Source organism: Manis javanica, chromosome 5 (assembly GCF_040802235.1).
Source record: "Manis javanica isolate MJ-LG chromosome 5, MJ_LKY, whole genome shotgun sequence".
NCBI classification, from domain to species: domain Eukaryota; kingdom Metazoa; phylum Chordata; class Mammalia; order Pholidota; family Manidae; genus Manis; species Manis javanica.
The window spans coordinates 121,572,129-121,594,089 of NC_133160.1; the positions used below are offsets into that span (position 1 = coordinate 121,572,129).

Sequence of the window (21,961 nt, forward strand, 5' to 3'; positions counted from 1 at the left end):
TGTATTGATTTAATATCTGAGAGTTGTTATCCTTTCTATTCTTCTCATGATTACATGTTTTTCCTTCAAAGGCTCTGAATCACAGATAATTAGAGAGCAGATCATAATTTATTAATAACTGACAAATGGGGATCAGGACAAAGTAGTGCCAGAAAGGCCAGGAACATAGCAACGACTAATTGCCCACTGTGGGAAGTAAATCATCCTAGGAAACTGATCCCAAGAGGGTTACTGGCTCAATTGCTCAACATTATTGAATATTACACCTGCAACTTCTTACAGCTCAAACACATAAACATCATGGCAAGTCTCAGTTACATTGAGGCAAACATTTGAAAGGAAAAAACTGTGTTTACGGTATTGGAGACAAGTTAGTACCACTGATTTGCAAAGATGAAAATTATTTTAGCAAAGAATCTAGAGACTCTCAGATTTCATCAAGTATGAAGCACAAAGGAGGCCAGAAGCCTAACCACAGAGCAAAATAGAGTTTTTGTCTGAAGCTCCATTTGCTGGAAGCTCCATATCTGTAAGAATGTGATCCCCACCTGACAGAGTAAGCATGCTGCCATGCCTAAAGAGATGTTGGGCTCAGGTGGAAGACTGCAAGGTTTATGGGAATTTAACCAGTTCTCCCAGAGTCACAATAGCACAGCCTCTCACAAGAACCTCACATCCAGCTCTACAGGGAAATCAATAGCACTGTCCTATACCAAAACGTAGACCATCTATTTAACAAAAATATCAGTTCATTTTCTGAGCCATGTCTAGGAGTATACTCATTGCTGAGAAATGAAGCAAGTGAACAATAAAATGTTCCAAATGATTTTAAACATCACTTAAAAGCCACATTTGTTCAAGATCTGTGCTCTTTTTAAAATTTGCATGAACCTGGAAAGAAAAAAATATTTCTAATAGATTAGCAACTCAGTCTGAAGTGGCTGAATTCTTTCTCCTGGCATGGAGGGAGGGATTGCAGACATATCTGATGTCTGTGATAGCTTTAGTGTCACAAAACATATTGTATCCCAAGTGTCTTGCTTATCAAAATTCTCTTACTATCACTTACTCTTTGCTTCTCTCTCATTATTTCTTACTCCCCTGACTTTTTAATCTCACAGAAAAATGACATACTTTGCTGTATTAGATCTTTGTCATGCATTTGTTCTCAGTAGTCCATAGGCATTGTTCTACTCTCTTGTAGCCATCAGTATTGCAGATAATAATGTCAGTGGGTTTTAATTATTACTTGTGGTTTCTTTCTTTAAATCACTGATTAACTTTTTTAGTAACCTTTCCTTTTTTCCTCCTGTTCTTATGATCTGATGTTGGGTTCTGTATCTTTATGCCGGTCATTGTTGAGTTTTCTTGAGTCAGGGTAGATTGAAAGGCAAGAAAGATGGCTGGGAGTGTGGTAGCAGTGTGTTTTGTTTTGTTTTTGCCTCCTCTTCACACTACCCCAAATCCTGAGAAGCAACATACCCTCAAGTTGGCAAATTGGGACCTCCTTGCGGTGATTAGTAGAGGAAAGCCTCTCTCTTTCCCGTAGGCTGTTCTTAGACCAACTTTATAATTCCTCCTCAGTGTACTTCCAGACTGTGTATTTCATAGGATTAAAATACCTCCATGTATCTCACAAATACCTCTTATCCATCTAGAAGAGCTTTCCATACCTCTGACCCTGGGAATTCCTAGCACTGCTTTGACATTCTTATGCCTATTTCATTTGATTTTCCTGTAGCAAACTTAGTAGGCATTGGTTTAATTAATTCTATCCATAGATGCTATATACATCTTGCCAACATTTTTTTAAAAATCTATTACTTATATTGAGTTTCAATTAATATTATCTAACTTTGTTTAATACTTTGTTTTTTAATATTTTCACTAATGGAAAGAGATACTTGTTTCAAAATATGGAGAAATAGTACACATAATGATGTAAAATATAACTATAGTACATAATTACAGAGCAAGACTTGAACAAACATCTTTAAAAATATGTAGGAATATAAAACTAAGTGGAACATTTTCTATTTTAATATTAAGTTTTCCTAGATACACTGGCATCTTACCACAAATCTTCACAGCTGAAGTTATTTGTGAGATCTTCGTATATGCCAGCAACACAATGCTCCTTTTTTAAGAGTAATAAGTTCAGCATAACTATTTATGTAGTGTAGATACTAAATCTGTGGAATTATTCTGATTTACTTAAATTTCTATAAGTAAAATTACCAGGAAAACGCCAATCTACAGGTCCAATCTTCCTCAGACAACTTTTAAGATGAAATTTAAGATGAAATAGAAATTACTAATTTCTATTTCATCATGCCAAAGATGATGTAGAATCTAAGAAGCTATCATCATATCACCATAAATTCAGTATTGATGTGATAAGTGATGTTGAACATTGTTTACATATAAATTTTGATGAGACAATAAACCAGATAAACCAGAAGTCTTCATTTATGGCTTTCATGTTTGCTAATACATAAGGACCTCTTGCTGATTTATTCTGGTTTTGATAATATGACTTTTTCTGACCTAGTCCTACTCAAATGTTCATATAGAGGTCTGCTGAATTCACCTCTTTTCTAGTCCATTGGAATGCAGAAGACCAGGATAAAGCTAGACTTCTGGAACCCTAGAAATTTATAATTAAACTTGTTTTAGTGTGTGCTGTCACTCTCCATCCCCAATTGGAAAACAGCTACTTTGAATTTCTTGTAGATGTCTATTTTACTACCCACTTTATTTCTGTCCAAGCTCCTAGTCTTCTAAGTCTTCATTCAAGAAATAAAAATGGATAGTTCTTCTGTACATTTCTACTACCTGATTGGAACCTATGCAATTTGGCCCATTTGTTCCCATCATTTCCCAAGCCAGGGAGACTGCATCCTGCACCTGTGTCTGCAACCTTTCGAAACGTTCCCCCTGCCAAGAGCACTCTTAAATAACCCAGCCTGGCAGTCTATCAAGGGAACATCTTAGTATATCATATGTCCTAAAGTGAAAATCACTATCACTCTTGCTTCCATCTGCCCACCCATTGCATTGTATCTCCTTAGACTCAAATATTCACATTTTTAGACTGCTGTATTTTCAGGAAAACTGGCCCAGACCCACCTGATAACAAGAAGCTCCTTAATATGATGAATTGTACATGGAAGACATAAGTGGTAGTTTCCAGTTATCTTTGGACTTCAGATTAATGGCAGTTTCCTTGGATAAACATCCTGATATTTTAACATTACTGAGGCATTTTGCTGCTAACCTTTCCCATACATTTTAGTGTACTTTTTACATAGCATGTTACATAGTTGGTGTGGTTAAGGTGATTGTCCTAATTTCTGACTTTTTGGAAAAATAGTCAACAGCTATAATGGAGGAAGCTAAATAAATCAGAACTTAACATATTTAGCTTATTCTTTTGACTAATCTCTTCCCTTTTTTTGACCATCTCATATTTTTAATTAATATTATTCTTTCATTAAGGTAAATGAGTGTGTAAAATAAACATTACTATTAGAGCTCTGTTTTTTTTTTTTTAAGCTGGTAAAATTAGCATTACTTTTTTGCTACTTTATCTGAAAAATACTTTTTCCTTACTTTTTCCTCTCTACTTCTCTCAAAATAAATTAAGACCTAAAATAGCTAAGCACAAGCAGGCTAGTCATGCCAGTCATATGCTCCTCTATAAAGGCTTTACTGATAGATCTGTTTCAGCTGTGAAATGACTGGGAGGAAAAAGTTCAGCGGAAGGAGCTGATAGTAACCTCAGGCTTCTAGAAATGGAGGTACTTGAGATTTGCTTAGTAAAGGCATTGTCCTATAGAGAAAGAAACACATGATTTTATATTTTGTATATCAATGCTATTATTATACCATATCATAATAAGATGGTAGTTGATTGCAAAGATGAATCTATGTAATGCCCTAGTTTGAACTAGTAAAGATTATCTCTTCAGTGGGAACATACAAAAAAACACCAAAATGAGAACAAAGAGAGACTGTTAAGAGCTGGTGATAGCAAGGGAATTAGCCACTATCACTTGCATTTGGCAGAAAACCCAAGACAGACAGACAGTGGAGAGTAAAAGCTTCAGAGTGAAAAAAGGGGAAGGCCTCCCATTGACCCCAACTGGAGGCTGGTGGCATGGAGACCCTGGAGGTGGGCCAACTACAAGTAGGGCATCCTGGGCGATTGGTCAGGGAAGTGGGGGGGAGGAAAATTTTTCTTCTACTCTTCAAGGTTCTCCAGCTAGTCTAAGAATCAAATTGACATGAGACAGATTAAAAGTGGAAAATCTAATTTAATTTCAGAAGAACATGGAATCCACACAGACTTAAGATTCCAAAATCAGTCAGACAAAATGAGGAATATGTCATTCTGAAATAAGGACAAGGACATAGGTAGGAAACTAGGACTTCAAAACAAAGGAAAGCAATTCACAGGAAGATGAAAAGGGTAAATTTGAATACTGTAAAAATTTAAGTACTGTATGAAAAGGTGAAACAATCTAATTTTTTGTTCAAAATATAACACTGCAGCTGCTTCTCACTCAAGTACTTAATGAACGATGTAGCCTCTCTTTTGTTACAGGCTCACTAAAGTAGATGTTTTCCTGACTTGGTGACCTGTAGAATTTGCGTTTTTTATAAGATTTGACTCTGATACGCTTCTTACTTTGACAGCATGGACAGTCTAAGTGAGACAGTCATGCAAGCAGGAAATTTCATTGGGGCACAATTATAGTTTAACAAATTGGTATAAGAAGAGAATAGATAAGATGGTTTTTGCCTTAATGAGTACAGAAATATTGTTACAGATATGGTAGATTTAACTTGGATTTGGAGAATGAAAAGAAATTTTACAAGTGGGTTGACAGTATGTGAGGCAGAAAGCATGGGGGCGTAAATGCACATGGGATGTCTAATTGACTGTGAGTTAGACCAGTCTACAAGGCCTTCCATGGCCTCTGCCTGTGACCCTCCCCAGCCTCATCTCCATTCCTTCCTGCCTCATTAATGACAATGGCAAGAGCTTTCTCTATATACAAATACAATAAATGTGTGTGTGTGTGTGTGTGTGTGTGTAGTTCTAGTTTAAATGAATAATAGTTCAAAGAGAAAATCCTTTATATCAAAATATCCATCAATTTTGAAGGTTCTCCTGACACTCATGTGGCGAAACTGAGCTTTGCTTTCACATATCTTTATGTAAGTCTGTTGTCTGATAGCTCAGAAGGTCAAAATGGGGACATGCAATACAGGTCATATTAGTTTTGTTCTTTCGTTTGAGATTATGACTCCTAGATAATCCAACTAACTAGTATTGAAATGTAGAAGTGTACAGAAGTCTGTTGTTAAACATTACACTTGCATTAAAAATATCTGTAAAGATTAATGTTAGGAAAAAAACTTGTGGTTTAAAAAAGCAGAAGATAGGATGGAATTTACAGTTAGTTAACAAATGAGTCTTCATCTGTAGATAATATAAATTAACATTACAAACAAATTGCAGGAGAATTATTTAAAGTACTTAGCAGTGAACAAATTGTTTTTAAGCACCTCAAGGTACTTAGAAGTTTTTATTAACATGCAGACCATTAATATGCTAATATAAACCTTTTCCTTTGTATTCATTAAGTAAATTCCCCAAGACTATTATAGGACACATCATTCAAATTACCAGTATTTATTAAGTACCTATTGGATCAGTAGCCCTCAACCTGGAGGATATTTAGAGTCAACTAATGGCTTTTGAAAAATAATGATGCCTGGGTTCCAAAAACAAGGTATTCTGATTTAATGGTTCTGGCATAAGGCCTATATATAGTTTGTTTGTTTAAATCTCCTATGTTGATTCTAATCTGGGGCCAGTTTTAGAAGCATTGAATAATACAAGTAGAAAGTTGCTTTTATATAATTTCTTATAGTTAAAGCATAGCATATAGATTCTCAGTAATGTTTGCTAATAATGAGAATGATTGTATCTACTATTGCTGCAAAAAGCTTATAAAAAATGTGGTTGATATTTGGTGAAATTTTTTTTGAGTTTCCAAATATATACTGGAATAAGCAAACGGAATCTAACATGTTTAGTAACATTGGCTCCTTGAATCAACACCTTTAAGTATGGCATTCATGGAAGAAGAACATGTTTTGTAATGATCTCTGGACCATTACAATGATTAAAAGAACAGTGAATCAATATTAAGTATAGCTTGGGGGAAAATATCCCAGTTGAAATGTAATCTAAATACTAGTCTCAAACATTTCAAGTTTTCTTTCTGCTTTCATGTAGTTGATATCCCTAGGTCCCAAGAACTGTATTCCAGTGAGAAATAAGGGTAGTTCCTGATTCCAAAGTTAAGTGAATTCGTTTTGTTTTGTTTTGTTTGCTTATTTTTCTAACTTTGTCCTTAAGACAAAGGGATGGCTGCCCATGGAACACTGATTTGTAGAGTTCTGAGTTTTGTTTTAGAAATCCTTGCAAACTGTATAATTTATTTAGTCACTTATATGATGTGATCTCTATTTTATACATGCATTTGAATATAGTAGAGTTTAGGTTATTGAGTAATTTTATATCATCTATCTTTTGAAACTTTCAAACTTTGGTATATTTTGCTCATGAAGGGCTAGATTTACATAAGACATATAAAGGCTAGACTTATATTTAAATGCTGTATGTAATTTTTTGTGAATTAATTTATCATTTTTTAAAAACTGGTAACATACTATTAATGAAGGAAGAAAGAAAGGTCCACAGCAGGTTTCTCCATGAAAACAACTTAAATTTTCAAAATTTTCAACAGGAAGAAGGGGAGATGACCTTGGTAAAGTGGGTGGGAGTGAAATAACTTGAAGATTCAGAAGAACTGATGCTTCCTTACAGAATGAGGTACAGCTTGATATCAGACCCATCTTGGGAAAGCTGCTTCCTGTCTCTCAATCCCAGCATTCTTAGCTCTTTGATGATTTTTATTATAGCATTATAATGATATATAATAAAATAATTATTATATATGAGAGCCTTGAAACAGGAAACACAGGAGGAAAAACGTGTTGGGAAGACACACTCCTTCTGCAGTTTCTCCCTTACTCTCACACTATTAGCACCCCCACAACGTTCCTGATATCAGATATGTGAGGGTTTTTTTCCACAACAAGCAATTCTCTCTGAGACATCAACTGGGTATCCTGCTATTCAACTCAATTCTGACATTAATTAGAGTTAGAGCCACACTTAGGGATGCAGTCCTGAGACTGCTCCTTACTTCAGCCATCAATTGTAAGTAGTAGGTCCCCAAGTTACCCACAACTTCTGTCTGATGTGACTACAAATCTGAGGTTCCTATGACTTCTGGGAAAAACTTATATTACCAGTTTATCATATGATAAAGGATATAGATGACTGGCCAGATGAAGAGATCCCTAGGGCAAGGTCTGGAAAGGTCCCCAGTGCAGGATCTTCTGCCCCATGGAGTTTGGGTCCTTGCCCTCCTGGTACATGAATGTGTCTACCAACCCAGAAGCTTTTTGGGTTATTATGAAGGCTTTATAATGCACATGTGATTAATCATTAACTTCATTTCTAGTCTCTCTCCCCTCTCTGGACAACCAGGGGTAGTCCTGAAAATTCCAAGCTTCTAATCATGACTTGGTTTTTCTAGTGATCGGTCTCCATCTAGGAGCCCACAAAGAGTCACCTCATTAGAACAAAAGACACTCCAATCACCCAGGAAATTCCAAGAGATTTAGGAGTTTTATGTCAATATCCAGGGTCAAAGTGTTAATATTAGAAGAGATGTTCCTTGTATTCTCACTACATGGGACATTATAAGGGCTTCAAGAACTTTGCATCAGGAACTGGAGTCTCATACTAAATGTCCAAACAAAAAGCTCTCTTACCACCCTTATTTATGAGGGTTTTAGAAGTTCAGAAGCTAGGAGCAGAGTCTAATATATATATTTCTTATCATTTCATAGCAAGATATGAGAGTGTCAGGCTTGGAACTTAATTAGGTAAGGCTAAGAGACCCACTGATGTTTCAAGACCCATCTCCCAGGTACTTGTGCTCAGAGAGGACAGTTTTTGGTTAAGGGTCCTAGGTGGTAATAGGGAGACACCTATAAAGGTTGGTGAGGGAAAAGAAAAGAAGCTGTATATGAGAAGGAAGCAGATAACTAGAAAAGATGATTTAAAAATTACTGCATATAACTATATTCTATTCCAATTTGCCTTGATTTCAACTTGGGAATAGTGAGTAGATTGCTCATATAAGTAGCATGTGTTGTAGATGTGGCATTCCCCTCAGAGTTACTAAGAAAACATACTTAAAAATAAAATAAAAATCTCTTTCTAACCATATTGCAATACCTCCTTTTTAGGATAGAATAATTTTATACCTTTGTGTCTCAAGTATAGGGAATGAAAAGTAGAGTTTGGGATCCACATCTGTTCTCATTGTGTTCCTGGAGATGAGTCCTTGGTCTCACTTCAAGAAGAAATTCAAGAATGATAAGAGATTGGGCTTTAAAAGTTTATTTGGATGATAAAAGGTCAGAGAAAGGCAAGAGTATGTGCCCAAGAGTTGTGGCAGGGGCAGGCTCAGAGGGGTTGCCCCAAGGAACAATAGGGAACCTTTTTTATATAAAAGGAATGAATATTCACCAAGTGAAATTAGGTTTCAAAAGAGACAGAGGGAGTTTCTTTTGGAGTTTGGGGTTACTCCACCTTCATGTCCCACAGAGGGATTTTTGACAGTATTTGGTTCCCATAGGAACAAATAATGGAGCAGGAAGGTGTGAATTTTTACTATGTTAATGAATGTATAATGTATTCTGGGGTTAAGTTTGGGTCAATTTCTCCTCCATGTTGGAACCAGCCAGTTTTGGCTAGTCTGTTGTCCATATTTTCACTCCACATTTTGCAGGAATATCTTGCACAGATGTGTAAAATATAAGCAAGCATCTGACTGAGGAACCCCTCCCCACTCACTCTGTGCTCATGTCTGGGTATCTACTTGCTACAAGGTTTATGCTTTTTATCCCTTTCCTAGTTTTTGCAAAAGATTTCTGCAGAATTTTAGCCTGGCTTTTTCAGGAAACCAGTACTATATCTTAAAACAATGGCAGTGAATTAAGACAGATACAAAACGTATTGCACTGTGAAATATTTTGAGAAATACATAGTACAGTTAACATTGTCAGTTAACAATATCAGTGAACAATTCCTCAGCTTGTTTTGTTGTAAATATTTATTACACACTTAAATTCTTTTTGTTATCTGAACACTGAGAGGGTGTAAATGACAATATTTTGTGATAAGCATCATAATCAGAATTGTTTAAATTCTTTATTTTCTTAAAAATTATAAAGTGAAATAACCACAAAAATATTGAAATCAGAGAACACTGAAATTGTCCTATAATACTAATTAATGAAACACTCCAACACAATGACTTTTACAGGATTGATATACTCTTCTGCCATCATTTTATTTCTCTGGGCACTAAGTTTTACCCAATTAAAAAAATATATCATATTGTATTGATTTTCATTGCATCATAGACCCTACAAACATATTTTGTTTACTGCAAAATATTCATTAGTTACTTAGTTCCTTTAAAATCTACTTCCAGCCTCATGCACATTATGTGTGTCCCACTCTTTGCCCTAAAATCAGATTATTATAATAATATCAATTAAAATTTTTTAAATGCTGAGTGTGAGCCTTAGAGAGTGCAAAGAGCTTTACATTGCATTACCAAATTCTTGCTTCAAAGCAACCCTATGAGGTATGGTTTCTATTATTTCATTACATCAATGACTAGTTTCCCTAAGCTTTTACTATAATGATTCATTGCCTTACTACCTTACATTTTACGTTACTCTGTTTAAAAGGGATACATGCAGAACTGCTCCTAGTTTGACTACGAACTCCATGATCTTAGTTATTTTGCTATGCACTGGTATCAAAAGGCTAGAACACTTTTATCACTCTTTGATAAGTTTTGAGGGTGGTTTCGAAAGGACTGAGGCCCCTTTTCCCTGTGGCCTATCTCCTATGGGGATGTAAGCTCCACTGTTTCCTCCAGCCCTGTGCATTACCATCTTCTTGCTGTTGTTTTATTTAAAATGGGTGAATTATGGAAGCTTTTAGTGTTCTTCCTCCTTTCTGCAACCAAAAAAAAATCTAAAGTACTTGTTTTGTAAATTATTCTTCCTGTCTTTATCTCATTTATCTGTTAGGATCTTAGTGTTTTTCTTATCCACTTGTATGATCTCACTAAGAATTTAAGTCATCATTTATCCACAGCCTGCAGTCTTGCTTCTCTGATTCAGTATCTTTGAGAATTTCTTCCCTACAGTTATAATCACCATGCTTCTGTAGGAGGGAGGTTATCTTACTTACATTGACACACTTCATACATATATTGATCAACTCTATGTAAGGCTTGGCTAAACTAATTTTATTTGAATCTTCTTTGGCTCTGGAAAGCTTGTGTTATCATATTTTGATCTTGTAAAGGACAAATTGAAATATCTTGTTAAAAGAAAGACCAACAGTTTTTTATTATAAGCCTGGAAGGGCTAAACTATTTTAAATGTGAGTAATAATGATCTTGTTATAACTACATGCAGTTACTTACAGACTTTCAGGTGCTAAAAACTGATGGGAATGCAGATGTACCCTGTGCTGAACTATAGCTCACATAAATTAGATTGGCTGCTATTTCTAGCACATTTTAGTTTCCATTTCTAAATTATCTCTGAGGCTTGTAAGCACTTTCAGTCTGTACTTCCCTGAGTATTGATTAAGGAAAGAACATGTTCTTTATACCATCTGGTGCTGAGGTGTTACTGTGACAGCATCCTCAGAGTTTATTTAAAAAAGGTTATTTGGGGGGTTACTATTCCACTTCAGATATTCATAGAAAAAGAGCTTCAGTTTTAATTTTCTTAATAATACATAAATGCACAGTATACTCTGATCACTAAATCCTTAGAAAATGTACTTTGTGGAACTGATTTTTAATTATGCTAGCCATTCTGTATTATATGAATTGGCTTGAAGGTAATTAGTTTATTTAGTTATGTTATAAATGGAAATACTTAGTCTGGGAATATTATATGAATCATGAAAAAAAATAGCTCCTCTGAGATGAGAACCTATTCTATCACTTTGATTATGATACTACTAGCAGCTCCCTCATTCTACCCAACTGTATGATGTGACAGATACTCATCTAAGTGAATATACGTTTTCTTCTCACTTTATTTTTACAAAACCTATGAGACAGGATCCATTATTATCCCCGTCTTATAACTGTCAACTGAAACACAAAGAGGTTAACTAATTTATCCAAGGTGATTTTTTAAATGCCATCTTAAAACAAGTTCAAGTATCAATACAAAATCTAAAGCAATAACTTAGGAAAAAGAATGTGTTGGATTTTACATGATTTCAGATTTTGTATTAAACTTAATTAAAACTAGAAATTAGAGTTACAATGAGTAAGGTGATTTACATTGTTTAGGACTAAAATGTTTAGATTGGGTGCTATAGTGAATTGCATGTATGTGTGTGCATGTGTGTATGTGTGTCCTAATTTGTAAAGCAAAAACCATACTACAATTTTTCTGATTAAGTGAACCTGAATAAAATATTAATTCTAAAATTAGTATGTTTTTTGAGTCTTGGAACACTGACCAAGTATTAAACAAATCCTATTAGGTGATGGCCAATCACAGTGCAGTTACTGCCTTCCTAAGCACAATTCAACATGAGTTTATAAACTTTGCACACTCAATTGGAAGTATGTTTATACTTGATTAAGATTGCCTTTTTTTCCTAATCACTAAAGAACAAGCAGAAACATTTGTCAACAATCAAAATTATTATTTAATATTTACTGTGTTGGAACTGTGATGTTTGAAATTACACATTTAAATGCAGACTGTCCACATTAATAATTATCAGTGACTTGAGGTAGTTGTGTCATGGGTTAATACCCTTTACAGTAAAACACTAATGACAAGTATCAGTCACTGTGTTTACACTGTGGAAAAAAAAAAATCAATGAATCATCCTCCTCTCAAGAATCTCACAGTCTAAGCAAAGAAGTAGGCAAACTTTCCTTAAGGCCCAGTTAGCAAATGTTTTAGGCACTGTAGACACTACAGTCTCCATTGCAGCTACTCAACTCTGTCGTAACAGCACCAAAGAAGCCTAAACAAGAGCTAAGTGTGGCTGCTTTCCAACAACACTGTATTTTTATGAAAATAAATGGAGGCTAGATTTGATCCATGAACCCTAGTTTGCCAACCCCTAATCTGAGTGCTGATACCAACAGAAACAATAGAAAAATTAAGTTTCATAAGATATCAGTAATTGTTTAAGACTTTCATGAAATAAATGTAATTATAAAGAAATAAATGAAGATCTGCCAAAGTGCTAAAAACGTGTTTTACTTACTATTTAAATATTTTAGAATTTTGATATACTATAATTTTGAATTTCAGTATCTCCATAGTGTAATTAATTACTTTTTAAAATCATACTCTTTAAAATACAATAAGGAGTCAAAATGGAAATAAATGTCATAATAACCATTTTTATTTGCTATGATTTTATTTTAGCCACACCCAAATTCTCAGACACTTAGTAGTACCAAAATATTAATGCATCATCAATGCTCCAGAGAAAATACATGAAACATCACATTCTTTTCCTTTGAAATGATCCACTGGAATTTATTAGCTTTTCCAAATTTCTTGGATGTTTGTATTTTATTTCCTTCATTTTACTTAAAATGAAGTAAATACATTTCAAGTAATTAAAGTTTAAAATAGATAGATTTTACACAAAAGCTTAGACCAGTTGGTATATGGTACCATTGCTGAACTCACCCACCGTTCTCTCAAAATCCCTGGAAATGACATTCATAAAACATACTGGAAAGTGAAGGCATTGAAGTACTAAATAACCTCTGTTCTATTCTGCCATCAGTTTATGTGGTTTCTAACAATAAAGGGCACTTTGTTAAACAATTCACTTGGTATTTTCTGGATTTTTTATAATTAATATGTGGACAGTTTAAAAAATTTTGAGTGCTGTGATATCCAGAAAAGTATATATATTATATATAGTTTGCTTTTATAAATATAGCAATAACTCTGAAAATTTTTATTTGGAGATGCATTTTTAATATATGAAAATGTAAATTTAACTTGGTAGTTTCCATAAGTGACTGGAGAAATCATGTAAACATAGTATTTCCAATAGGCGGTGTAAATAATGCCACTGGCATAAGAAGCCAGTGGGTCAGATGAGCGAGGCATTATTCTCCCCCCTAAATTTGTAGGCTCTATGCAAAACATGTATTTGAAAGGTTACTTAGAATGTCTTTTGAATATAAATTTTGCAGGAATTTCTGAGGAAAGATATATTAAAGGGGCTTGCTTCTTTATTTGTATTTCTATATTAATTGCATAATTAAAAACATTGGCTCAGAATCTATTTCCTACAGATAAATGTTTTAAGTAAAATAAAAATAACTATTTAATACAGCTCTGTATTTCTTAAATCCATAAAATGTTTTCTAATTTAAAAGTCATTGTGGAGAAATTGAATGGTGTGCACTTAGGGATTTTTGCTTTTGAAAAGCAAAGCAGACACCTGTCTGAATTCAGTGTCTTTATGCTGTATCAAGGGAGTGGGATCTCTTCCTTATCTTGGGCTCTCTTGTTTGCTTTTCAGTTGCTGCGAATGTGGCTGTGGAAGGGCTTCTTCCCTGTGCGCTGTTGCCCATCCAAGCCTAATATGGTTAGTGTTCCCTCCCACTTTCACTCCTATGTGATGTCCCACCTCTATGTATTACCGTCAGCATTCCTTTTCTTTTTTTCCATCTGTGTACATTCTAACAGTACACCAGCTACGCCTTAACAGAAGAGGAGAATGAAACTGATTCCCAAAGGGGAATCATACCAAGAGATTTCACAGTGGATAAGTTCAAATGCACATCATCCTTATGTCAAGCATCCATACTTCTCTTCCACAACTTTTACTGTGGCCCTGATTTAAACCAGGAAGTTTAAATCTGTTTTACATTTAATATGTCATTGTTTTTGTTGTTCCATTAAGGCTAAAGTCATATCATACATGAAAGTAGAATGATACTTCTGTCAAGGTGAAACCACCTTTTCTGTCTCCCAGAACCATGAATGACCATAACATAATGGAATCGTCTATTTTCATGATCACTGTGGGGATATGTGTCATTGGAGAAGAGAACAACATATAATTTTAAATGGTTTACTTAATAGATTTAAGCTTGAATTATTTCAGATTTAGAAATGATATTCCTAACTTGATACCAGTGAAGTAAAATATATGCACATTTTTGGGATCAGTGTTTAAATGGGATAGTCCTGATTATTTATAAATGCAAATTCTAAACATTCATATATATATATAGCTATACCAATGCAAATCCTTAATATATGTATATAGTTGTAAAACTACAGGCTAGATAATAAGATCAAAGAACTCTGTTCACAGAGTTAAAAGGACTTCTACACAATAGTGGTACCTTGTAAAAAAATGAAACACTCCAGATAATTTCTTTCTAGTTTAAGGAGTTTAAATTCTGTATTACTGTATTAGCTGTTACATGTAGTCAAAACTTTGCCAAGAAAAGATATTCTGAAATGCATTTTAAAGAATAATAGGGTTCCTGGAGGCAGTTAAAATTGTTACTTGAATTCTCTAGGTATAAATTCATTTTTTTATTTGAAAAATTATGGCATGAGTGAGTGTGCATGCATGTGTAGATGTGAGAAGTGGCAGAGTGGTATCAGTGAGCTTCTGAGACAAGAGAGAGTCAAGAAACACAGGTTGATAAAATCCATATATCTTTTTCTCAATCTTTTGAAATGTTTGTATTTGAAAATCTACCAAGTGGTTGCTGAATTACTCATTCTACTTGAGTCTCAGGTATAGTTGTTATAAATCCTCATGGAAGCAGAATAGGCAGAATTTACATTTTGGAATAAAAGAAGATTGACATCCAGGCCTACCTTGACCTAAATCTCAAAGATATCTTAGTACGAATACATTTATGAAGCCATGACTTAGAAAGTATTGGCAAAAAACTACCTTTAACTGGACTTGAAGTGCTTGATTTTTAAAATAGTATATTTTTCTACTGCGTAGTGGATTGCAGGGAGTTTACAAAATGAACAAATGAAAGAGGAAAAGTGGGAAGGTGGAAGCTTCTTTCACAAAGAACAGATCAGGAAACCTAATACAACAAACAGTTTCTCCCAATATCTTTCTTCAAATAATGTTAGTAATTGTGGAGACAGTGAGTGTGTTTGTGTTTGTGTATGTATATGTGTGTGTGTGCCACAAAAAAAATGATTTTGCTACCGATGTGCTTTAATTTTCAATGAAATGCTAACAGTTGTCATGGATTTATGGAAGAGCCAGAATTTTCTTTAATGCATTCTTAGTAAAACAAAACAAAATAAAGCAAAAGAAAAACTTTAATTGAGCTTACATAAATTAATAAGAAAGGTGTCCAAATTATTACTGGGGAAGATGGAAGCCATAAATGTTTTTATTGCTATGCTTCCTGAACCTCCATTTTATAATTTCAACTCAACTGAGATGTTTCAGTTAAAGATACTGTTTGTTTAAAATAAAGCTTTGAGGGAAAACTATCTTAGCTAGTGGAAATTAAAGGCTGAGAAGAATAATTTTACTAGTAAAGTCAGTAAAATACTGACATCTTGACCTGAAATTTGTCACCTAATTTTGTATGTATAATCATACCAGCATTGTCAATTACTTCTAAAATAATTTCCAAGGAACATTATATCATTATCACTTGTGAACAGACATATTTACAATTACAGAGTGGAGATTATTAGGCATTTTGAGATTTTGGAATATCACTGCTTTTCATTTCTTAAAAGACTACTCATACATATATTTGTGGTTAGTTTTGACCTTAATATAATGCAAAGCATATGCATTAAAATTGCCCCACTGTAGATATACCGGCTTTCAAAAGTACCTTGATATATACCTTGTGGAAATCTCAGAATCTGGAAAGTATAATTTCAAAACAATTGATCTAGGCCTTTGGTTCTGCAATTCAACTGTTATATTAAAGCTTCTACAAGTGTCTGGAGTTCTGAGTTTTACTCTACCATATTTCCCAGCAGAGAACTATGCCCACTTGTTTTCAAATGCATGGTGTACCATTTATAAGATGAAATTGGAATTACATGTTATTGCCTTTGATCTCAAATTATCCTTTGTCATTTTAGTTACCCATTTTATTGTGAAATCTGTACACATGTACGTAATGTTAATATTTCAAACATTATTGTTGCTGTGACTAAAATCTACCCAGTGATGAAAGGTATTTTTGTAATATTTCTGAGTGAAACCCAGATGCCTAGATTTTAGGTACCCTATCCTCAAGAATACCTATATTTTTAATGGATATTTTTTCATCAGTGATCTTTGACTTTATTTCATCACTACTGTCTTAAGACTAATTGTTTCACTTCTTAAAATAGTTTATTTTACAAATATCCATTGTTAATCTCTTTTTAATGTACATAGGATATTAATGTATATAATTTCTAAAATAACATTACCATTTATCCTTTGATATTCATTTGTGGTTATGCTTACAAGAACCATTATATATTTATAGCATAATATTTAAGTCCATCAGAAATATCCCATAGTCCCAAAATAGCTTTTTCTTGCATTTCTTAAAGTCAAACATATGTCAGAATATTTTCTTCATTCATTAGGTTTCATGCTTTCTAGTGTTTTCATATAAACTACTTCTGTGGGATTCAAATGGCAAGGGAAATGGAGTTCATTTTTCTGAAAGTAGAGATATCAAATTCTTAATTTGCACATTTACCTATTCTGTGATTTTTTAGGAAATCAACTCTATTTTTGTTAGAAATTATTTTTTTAATTTTTAAAATATTTTTTGTCTGAGACACACAAGGGATAAACTACAGCTTCTCTCATCATTCAGAGATCAAAAGCAAAACAAAACCAAATTTCTCTGACCAAAAGGATCATGACTTACATTGAAACATTAACTATTATAGCCATTATCTTAATTTTTTAATTAACTATTTTTTATTAACTGAAGGTTTCTTGAAATTTGAAGTAAGCAAAATTTTATTTTCATGTTCACTTAACAGAGATTATTTCTTTCATTTTCACAAGATTTCTGCTGGAGAGGTATGTGGAAACACTATTCCATTTTGTAGAGTTAGGAAAGAGACATAGTATATAAAATCATCCCTTTGAATCCTCATTTAAAATGCTTATGGCAGGTATATGTGAATCTTGTCTTCAAAAACATATATATATATATATATATACACACACACATACATATGTATATGTGTGTGTATATATATAACATTTTAATTGAAGGCTTGCTGTGTAAAATATAACTATGAACCACTTTAAAATCCCTCTTTATAATGCCTATAGAATTTCTGAGTACAGGAGATATTAAGTGGGCCTCCTCTAATTGAAAAATCCAATGGTCACATCCAGGGAATTGTTTTAAAATGAATAGAAAGTTGCCTACTCTAGCATTAGAACAAAATTTATTGAAGACCAGGAGACTTAATCCTCAAATGTCATACTTTGTGAAGTGTGTTTTTATACCAAAATTCTAAGTCAATTAAAATTTTAACTCAATATCAAAAAGTCTATAACTCATCTTTGAGTTTTTGGAATATATGAAATGGTTCATCTTCCTATAGTTTATTCTGAAAGGTTTTGAAGAATATATTAATGAAAAATTTGCAAACTAATATGTACTATACTACTTTGGAAGCTGTTATTTCTAAGGTTTGTTTTCCTTTGTCTTTTAGAATATGGAAATTAAAAAATGGTATATAAGGCATAAAATAAGTTAAATTCTCACACTGCCATTAATCATAGGGTGGTTAGTATCCTTGATAGAATGTAAGATGGGGACTTAGTAGGCTGTGGCCTCATTTGTGTAGTAGAATCATCATTCCATTGCCATATCCAAGGAAAGGAAATGTGCTTTCCAACATAAGTACACTTCCTTTGAGAAATATGTTTGAGAATTTTCGGTAAACTATTAATAGATCAGTTGCATTTTTTATGTAACAAATCCATAAAGAACTCAAAATCCCAGTACCCTTAGTGTACAAAGGAGGAATGTATGAATGGGAGTCTATGGTCTTAAGGTCCTGCAAGCAAGATGGTCTAAATATACAATGTCCCATTTTACTGTTTTCAATCACATTCTTATTGAACAATATTGTCCTAAACTTAATCTATTTCCAGCATTCATTAGATATATTGATAAGCTAGTGTTCATATGCTTATTTATTTTATGAGGCTGAGTAAGTTGAGCTTTTATTAAAGCTACTTTCATTCAGTTGGAGAGAATCCTGAAGTGGAAAAGTCAAATTATTTCCCAAGGAGTTGTAACTTATTTTTTTCAAGATTCCAGCAGTAAAATTCTTCAAAACAGCATTATGGAGTGGTTGACATCATTATAAGTGAGTGTGCGTTTTGGAGAAATGTGGTTCTAGATGAGGCTAAAATTACAGAGAGCTTTTATTTTCTATAAGCAAAACATGATTGCTGCAATTTGTCACCTTTTGAATATTATTGCTTTATAATACAGGTAAGATATTTCTTAATCAACCTGGAAAATAGAGGAAAAATAAAGGAGTCTCCATTTCTGAGTTAGGGACTGCATAAACTTGGTTTTCTTAAGAAATCAAAATGCAAAGCCACTCCTTCCACCAGTACAATCCTCCCCACCTTATTTAGAGTTAAGGCGAAAAAACTGCTTATTCGGTGTTTATTTCTGAAGGATAAAACGACGGAAAAATCTGATTCTGTGGAGGCTATTTTTGAGCCAGGATCTATAATCTCCTCTGGCATCCATTCATTCATCTTTCCTCACTAGCCATTTAGCAGATGACTGATTCTGTGCATTGCTTGGTACTCTGGCGGACTTGACACTCATACTTAAAATTTATCATCAAATCCTTAATTTATATACAAGAGCTAACTTTCTTATTGGCATGTCCATCCATTCATAAAGATTGTTTACTATTTCATGTATTATGCAAATTTCAAATATGCAAATTTAATGTTATGTCTGGGGCTAAATTTTTAAGATTAACATTAATACCACCAAGGATTTGTGACCCAGATTCTTAGGATAAGTAAGGGAGAAAATAGGTTGATTTTTAAATTACCCATAAAGTCATTGTTGTATTTATATATTAAGCATTTCCATAGGACTTTTTAATAAATATTAATGAATATGAGTTATGCTTACATTTAATATGATTTCTCATGCCCACTCCTACTACTAAAAGGTAAAACAACATTGTTTTCCAAAAGATAATAAGTATAAATGACTAGAGGATGATTCCTCTAATTATAAACACTACAGATATTTTTAATACAATGATATCAAAACTCATTAAAATTGTGATTTGAAGCAAAATGAAGAAACTGTTCCTTTTCCATTTGGAAAAAAAGAAGTTGGTTTTAGAAGGTAGAGGTGTAATCTATGAACAGAATGGTGTATTTATTGACTGTATGTCTGATGGGTTAAAATAATGCACGTGCAGGAGGTATGGAAGATGGTACTGAATGAATGAACAGGCTTTCTGCAATGTTTCCTTAGTGAGGCTGAACACTGCTGAGTGCTAGTCTCTGCCAGCTGCACTTTTACTTGCTGTATCTTGTTGAGGCTTGTTTTAATGATGCTTTGGGGGGTTCCAGAACTTAATTTTATATGTTAATGTGATATGCAGCCGTATATGTTATAGAGCTCCAGAGATGCCCATAGTCAAAAATAACTCCTTTCTATTGCCCTCCTGACTCTCACCCTAGGTATTAAAATGTTAACCGCTCCTCACCAAGGTATTCCCAAATCATTTTTTAGATGAGATCCAAAGTTTCATTTCCATTTTCATGTGAGGAATTTGCATGCAATTTAAATATCCATGAGGCTTATTTAATCATAAAGACTATTTGAGGATACTAGTTTGAAAGATCATTTATTTTTCTGAAGTTAGGAGAGTTGAAGTGGAATGGGTGTTTATTTTCTAATGTAAACTGCAAGAACCTGTATACTTTTTAGGTCTCTTTAGAGTTCCTCTAACAAAGTTTTTTTGTCAGTGTTATTTAAATAACATAAATCTAGGATGATTTCACACAATTGTACTTAAAACATTGGTTTTTAAAAAAAGTATCAATGACTTCTCTCTAGAGACACACACACACTAAGGATTAAAGAATAATATAATACTAGAAAAATTATGAATGGTGTTTTAAAATAGCTTAAATGTCAGCTTGAATGGGCCAAGTATAATTTTAATATGATTTTATGTGTTTGTTTTCTCTCTCCATTTCACTGTGATGAGGTGACTCAAGATGTTTTAAGGGCTCTTGAATGACAAATGCATCTAAGAGTTATGAATAAAATATGAAAAGCCACCAAATCCCCATTGTCTATTTTTTGTCATTCAATAACATTTTACATACTAAGTATATTACTTCAAGTTTACTCAATTTTTACTAGCTATACATTACTAATAAAAGGCAGTTCTTTAACATGATAAAAAAGAAGATACTTGTATTTTTTTTAAAGAAGTCACAAGCGTGGGTTATGTTATCTATTTTCCATAACTAATATGTAATTATGTACTAGGAAATGATATAGAATAAAATAGGCTTCATCTTTACATGAAGATATATACATGTTTAAGAAACATCTTAGAATATATAATCAAGTAACAGTCCTAGTTAGTATATGTCAATTGGAGACTTCATTCACATCACATAGTAGTTCTCAACCAACTTTATAGTAAAAGTATATTGTCAATCTTCCATTTTGGCTTTATTTTCTTTTTTCAGAAATAAATTGAAAATTTTAAATTGTTTGAATAGATCCAATTTTATTATAAGAATAGTATAAATAGTAAATTCATTTCCTTTAAAGTTTCACTAAAAATAATTTGAATGTTTTCACTTCAGTCATTTGTTTCAATGTGATATGAGTAATCATGTGCCCATCAACTTAGTATTCATCAGCATATTCCCTTTCCAACTATCTGTCATTGTGTAGACACAATCAAAATATCATTCATTCATTAATTGATTCATTCATCAATGTGACAAATGCTTATGGTGCCAACTCTGAGCCAAGTGCAGGTCACTGCATAAATTTATAGATGAACGCTAGTTTCTGACACTCAAGAAATTGACAGGTTGTAAATAAACCAAAAAATATTCAAATGACCATGTTGCATTATATAAAGGAAATCTCACCATGAGAAGGGTATAGAAAGCTATTGGGTTCAAAGGGGAAAAAATGGTATTAAGTTGTAATATCTGAGAAAAAAAAACATGAAGAAGACAAAAAGTGAACTGGACTTTGATCACTGGAAATTGTTATGAAGAACATCCTAGGTGCAGGAAACACTATATGAAAATGTGTGGAAGCCTGGAGAAATATCTTGGAGATCTGAGAATAAGTTTTGTACACTTGAAGGTAACAGTTGGACATGATATAAGAAATTTGCATTAGGGCTGTGTTTAGTAATCATTAGATTATTTTATTGAAGACTGCAGAGGAAAGCTAACACAAAAGAAAAGTACCTTCTTTACAGTACTTTAGCTACAGCCATGTCTAGTGGAGTTTGGAAAAGCAGTCATAGAATGCCAAGGGCAACAGTTCAGAGTCCTTATAATAATCCAAATGAAAGAGAACAAAGCCTTAATTAGTGAAGTGGAAGACTTAATGAAAAGAAAAAGAATAACTAGAGTTTTATGTTATATAATGCTTGGGATCTGGCAACAATTTCCTGTGATATATACACAAGAAAA

The 21,961-nt window shown here is 33.3% G+C and overlaps 1 protein-coding gene across 14 annotated transcripts in view; it reads left to right on the forward strand.

Annotated features, from left to right (window-relative positions):
* Nucleotides 1–21,961, forward strand: part of EPHA5 (EPH receptor A5) — a 346,930-nt gene that overhangs the window by 272,235 nt on the left and 52,734 nt on the right. For 8 of the 14 annotated variants that reach the window (XM_073237522.1, XM_037026646.2, XM_037026647.2 and 5 more), the window contains one exon: nt 13,775–13,840. The exons of the other annotated variants lie outside the window; for them this stretch is intronic. In XM_073237522.1, coding sequence (XP_073093623.1) covers nt 13,775–13,840 — 66 coding nt within the window. The remainder of the gene's footprint in view (nt 1–13,774; nt 13,841–21,961) is intronic. 14 annotated transcript variants of the gene reach the window in all.